General features: G+C 35.5%; 1 protein-coding gene and 1 long non-coding RNA gene across 4 annotated transcripts; one reads left to right on the forward strand and one right to left on the reverse strand.

Annotated features, from left to right (window-relative positions):
• Window positions 1-830, reverse strand: LOC108630680 (uncharacterized). The gene is made up of 3 exons (XR_001916892.2): window positions 618-830; window positions 281-523; window positions 1-56 (listed from the first exon to the last, which is right to left on the reverse strand). It is a non-coding gene; the product is annotated as an uncharacterized LOC108630680 (long non-coding RNA).
• A 415-nt stretch (window positions 831-1,245) lies between these two features.
• LOC108630679 (zinc finger protein 62) lies at window positions 1,246-5,199 on the forward strand. Of its 3 annotated transcripts, XM_026818328.1 has the most exons (8): window positions 1,246-1,384; window positions 2,037-2,631; window positions 2,725-2,784; window positions 2,851-3,054; window positions 3,131-3,364; window positions 3,435-3,682; window positions 3,748-4,141; window positions 4,385-5,199. In XM_026818328.1, exons 2-8 carry the CDS (start codon window positions 2,053-2,055, stop codon window positions 4,655-4,657), a joined length of 1,992 nt encoding a protein of 663 aa, XP_026674129.1. In that variant the 5' UTR covers window positions 1,246-1,384; window positions 2,037-2,052; the 3' UTR covers window positions 4,658-5,199. The 3 variants fall into 3 exon arrangements, with proteins under 3 accessions (XP_026674129.1, XP_017889589.1, XP_017889591.1); XM_018034100.2 differs by having other exon boundaries at window positions 2,037-2,784; XM_018034102.2 differs by having other exon boundaries at window positions 2,037-2,784; window positions 3,748-3,994.
• The last annotated feature ends 150 nt before the right edge of the window (window positions 5,200-5,349 follow it).

Below are 5,349 nucleotides of genomic sequence, written 5' to 3' on the forward strand. Positions count from 1 at the left end.
TATTATTGCAAAACAGTCAGTTGAGTCATTTCCTTCCTTAAATCAATAAGAACAGCCTGTAATTTAAATGAAATAAGTTACTGATGAATCGTGTGTACGAGCACCACAAGATAATTCATTGTGAATATGTTAGAAATTACAATTAGAATTACTTAATGATTGGTATTGATATTGTACATAAATTGTTTAACGACTTGTAGATGCAAACAATCTTGACATATTTGTTCAATAGCGTGATTTACAATAAATCAAAGTTGCTGACACTAATAAGGATACTCACTGTATCAGACGAATTTCTGAGCTCGCGTGATTACGAAAGTGGGACCATACGATTTCGATGACGTGAATAAGCACCCATGCAGGCAAAGAATCCCATAATTCCGATAATCAATCCAAGTATCAATGCCAATGTATCTCCGAAGTCAAAGCCGGACGAAGCCATCGCAAAATCGAACGTCGCGAAAATAGCGACCAGGAAATAAAACCACATTCTTGCGATAAAAATAGACCTGGTCTCTAATACCTTCGCGAATTTTAACAAATATTTACACTCTTATATAAATTAAACACTCCTATATAAAATAAAAATATATACATAATCTACTAATTATACGTACACTAGTTATTAAGTGCGAAATGCGAAAGCTACGAATACGTGGTTGTATTGTAAATCACTAACACATATACAATTATTAGGGATGATTCAAAATTTAGCCAAACTGAAGTTCACAGTTTCTCAAACAAATATTATTTTTACATTATCTCGATTTTGAACTTTTGCCATCAACAGTGCCTTCCAAATAACAAAAGTGCAAAAAGATACAAAATAATGAATCATTCTTGAACGTCTTATTACAGAACATACAGAAGTGCACAAGAGCAGGATGAGGCAAGAGAATGCATGAATAATACGTCTTTGTTAGATATTTAGGATTTCTCCTTTTTTGTTAACATCGTTTCAAATTGCATGCAAAAACACATGATATTTTTCTTATGTGTGAAATATTAGAAAAAATTAAATCATCTTCTCAAGTATACTTTCCTAACGACCATTCGTCAGGAATGATTCACAGACGATAGAAACTTTTAGAATGTTAGAGAATAAACATTTGAATCGAGATTAATTATAATTTTGCATTTATCTTGTATAAATAAATGAACCAACCAGAAACCAGTTACTGTTCTCAAGAAACTTGGACGACCCATTCACGAATGCAGCTGAAGCAACCTATCTCGTTGAAGATAAAGATGCAATGTTTAAGGTGGCGTCACTTACTACTACTGGGAAGTACAGAGAGGAATTATTATACTGGCGCGTATCGACCGAGTAAAAACAATTTGCCCCTCGTCGTTTACACATTTCAGCTTCAACTATTTAACGCAGGTAGGCAAGACGAATGCACGCATCTAGATAATTGTTCGCTTATTAATTGACACGACGAGGCGTTTCGAAGTATCGGCATGTACCCTTTCAAGGGGATAATCACTGCTGCTGTGTAGCCATTTTGCTATCCGTTGATAAATGCAAGACATTTTCGTACCGACTGGTGAACCGCGTACTTCTCCTAACATATAAAATGCTAATGCTTATTTCGATGTTTTAAACAATTTTCTTTACGGGCAAACTCCCGTCGCGGACGTACGATATTGTGTCAAAAGAATGTTAGGCGTGTAACAAGTACGCGTGTGATAGATGTACGATGTAGAACGCCCGATTGTCCGTATGAAGCAATTTCAAAACGAATAAGTGCAGATCAATCGCATTATTAATTGTTCTATAGTATATAATCTGTTTGTTTTACTTCTGTTTACGAATATCCGCTTTATGAAGGAACTTCTGCCGTCCGTCTTCATTTAACATACTTTCATAACGGACATACAGAAATATGATTGTACTCTTTTCAAAATGTTCGTTATAATCATTAAAAAGTGAATTAAATACATTGTCTTTTGATACGTGTAAATGTCCCTTATGGTATTTCTTGACTAGTTTCTGTGTTCACATTTACAAACGTGATAAAATTTTGGGGTCACAGTTAACACTCAACAATCATGGAAATATCGCATGAAATATTGGACGCAATGGATATTGGTAATGACAAAGATGTGATGGAAGTACTGAAGCATGCGATTTCAGAAGAGAATGTTATCCTGGAGTCAGAGACTACAGAGGATTCTGAGGAAACAGAAATTGAAGAAATCATCGAAATAATAGAAGAAGTAGAAGAAGAGAAAGAAGAATTGCAGGATGATACAGCTCTTGTAGAAAATGAAGACAAAGCGAAAACAGACATGGGAGTGTATACTTTCGAGGAAACACATTCGGGGAAGAAAGGTGAGAAGAAATATGGGAATCATAAAAGCAATAGTAAGCAAGTTATAAGATACGACGTGGATGAGGACTGGCAAGATGAAGACATGGAAGAGGAGGAACAGTACGAAGTGAAATATGAACGTAATTTAAGTCAAAGCGAAGAGTTCTTGCAAGAACTGAAAGTACCAAATAATAATAGAAAATATGTAAATAAGCAACAAAATTCTTTGCAAATGAATAGATCGGAATCTTTAGATCATATAGAATCTATGGATAAGATTGAAAACTCGAAATTAACTCAAGAATTCGAAAATAATGTGAGTAATTACGAATATGATGATAATAACGTAAGTCATGAAATTGTGAAGAATACCGAGAATAATCTGTTGTATACTGTTCTTGGTATAAAGAAGCCGAGCTCTGTAAAAGCATTACAGATGGATAAAGTCTCGGATGCTAATTACATTAAGGTTTGTATTACTAGATTCGATTTATTTGAGATCCTGTGTATGGGACAATGACATCCTCTTTTTCAGATGGAACATCTTAATGAGAATTCTTTACCAGTTGATGGGGCAATTTATTATGAAGGAGAGAACATGGAAACGGTGTATGTTGCGGAGAACACGGACGATAATGAACAATATTCTTATGAAACTGCAGCAATAGAAAATGAGGAACAGGCATGGGAAGCAAGTAACTCGGATACAAATCAAAATCAGGAAAAAGAAGTTTTCCAGGTAGTGATTTGACAAATGAACAACTAACTTGTTTTATTGACTGTTATACACTAAATGTTCGTATCTCAAATTTTAGGACCAAATATTTCTACACGAAGACGAAGAGGGGCAATTGTACTTCAAAGACGACACCGGTGCATTGCAACCTGTGTATTTAACTGAAGATGGGCACTACGCTATTGCTGATACCAGCGATGACCAAGGGAGCAAGGACCTGCCAACTAAGTCTCAACAGAGTGATAAACAAATAGACGAAGAATCTTATTCTGCAACGGAAAGCGAACTCAAGTCCTCTCAAAATAATAGACAGGTATATTCTTGATAATGAAGTGTATGTACATGCGAAAAGACTTCCTCTCTTCATTGGTATCTTATTTCAGAATGTGGTGCCTGCTACTGATATCGACAACGAAGATAATACTGTAACTATATCTTTAATAATATCCGAGGATGAACACGGGCAGAAAAGGACTCAAGTCATCATACCCACAACGGACAATTTGAAGTGTGACATTTGTAATAAAAGTTTTAAAACATCTTTCCAGTTACTTCGACACAATAGACTGAAACACGCTCGTGAAGAAGATATTACAACCAGAAACTTCCCATGCGACTTGTGCCCCAAGAGGTAATTCTCAGGGATTTCATTGTTTTCGTGCTATTTTTAATGTATTCTTCTTGTGTGAATTTCAGGTATCCAGATCAGAACTCCTTAGCCCGTCACAGAAAGACTCACACTGGTGATCGACCATTTCAGTGCCTCGAGTGCCATAAAAACTTTCCGACGTCCACCGCTCTACGTCGTCACATGACGCTTCATAATTCGCAATCTCGACCTCTTCCGTGCATTTACTGCGGTCGCCGCTTCGTAGACAAAGCTAGTCTGGTCAAACACGAGCAGTCGCATTTGGCTGGTGATCAGCGGACCCACACGTGCGATGTATGTCATAAGTCATTCTTACATGCAACTGATCTGAGTCTACATAAAAAATATCATGATCCCGATAAGAAATTTGACTGTGAGGTTTGTGGTCGAGAGTTCAACAGATTGAACAATTTGCAGAGACATATGATGGTACATCAACAAGTACGTATGTTCAATACGATCTTAGTGTTTAAATTGTTCGGGTTGTCTCGTGAGAAAAAGAAAAGAAAAAACAAAGTTCCATATATGTTTCTTGCATTTCTCTCATATTTTCTGCAACTTGTACGCACTTATGTAAATGTAGTGAAAAGATCTCTGCATTTTAAAATGAATAAAAGTTTTTTTACATTTTTTGCGACATGTATTAATCACAAAATATGTGAAGTCTTTGTTTTTGAATTTCAGCAAGGGGCGAACCAGGAGATACTTTCTTGCGACGTGTGCGGCATCACCTATAAGTTCATGAGTTCACTGACCAGGCACATGGTGACGACCCACATGAACCCGGAAAAATTGAGACAACAGGCCGAGGAGCAACGGAGGAAGCGCGAAAACAATTATCGTCGTTATCTGGAGAATCGGAAAATGTACGAGACTCAGCAGGCGAGCTCCTACAACCCTAAGCGAACTTATCACACCCGTCTGCACAGCGAAAGTAACGACGACGAGGTGGCTTGATTTGCATTTTTGAGCTAACGTTCAACAATGAGAAGTACCACAATAGAATCATAGTTTTATAAAATAAATGAAAACAGAAGTATGATATTTAACTGTAACGTAGTGATAGTCTTTTTGCTATAATTTAAATATATACGACTCACGTAGTGTTTGAGATGTTAATGTAATTACATATCTTTATATGAATTTCGCATTGGCATTATCTGGCACTCTAGAAAAATGCAGGACATGTATTGGAAGTGAATTACTATACATGCAATCATGTTCATTTCATTTTGTTTGTACGCTAAATATGTACCTACATTATAGATGATATAATTATGATCAGTAATATTTTAATATATGCATATTTTATTGTATTTTCGATGTAATTATACTCATATGATGTAGCTAAGTACAAAATACTGTTAAGAGGAAGGAGGAGAAAAATTTATAAGTCGATTTCGTACATACGACAAAGTTTCTATTGTAGTGATATGAATATTGTATAAACATTATATGAGAATGAGAGGAATACATATAAGCTGATTTTTTTATATTAATATTGTTTGTAACCAGTTTTCTTTCATTTATTAATTATACGAAGTTTCATTTACAACCGAGGAAATATATATATAATATAACTAAACAGCAATGCGCAAAACATACTGTACGAATATATTATTTTTCTGATAATAGTGTAACTTAGAAGT

Source organism: Ceratina calcarata, unplaced genomic scaffold (assembly GCF_001652005.2).
Source record: "Ceratina calcarata isolate Rehan_Ccalc_2016 unplaced genomic scaffold, ASM165200v1 scaffold78.2, whole genome shotgun sequence".
In the NCBI taxonomy this organism is placed as follows: Eukaryota; Metazoa; Arthropoda; class Insecta; order Hymenoptera; family Apidae; genus Ceratina; species Ceratina calcarata.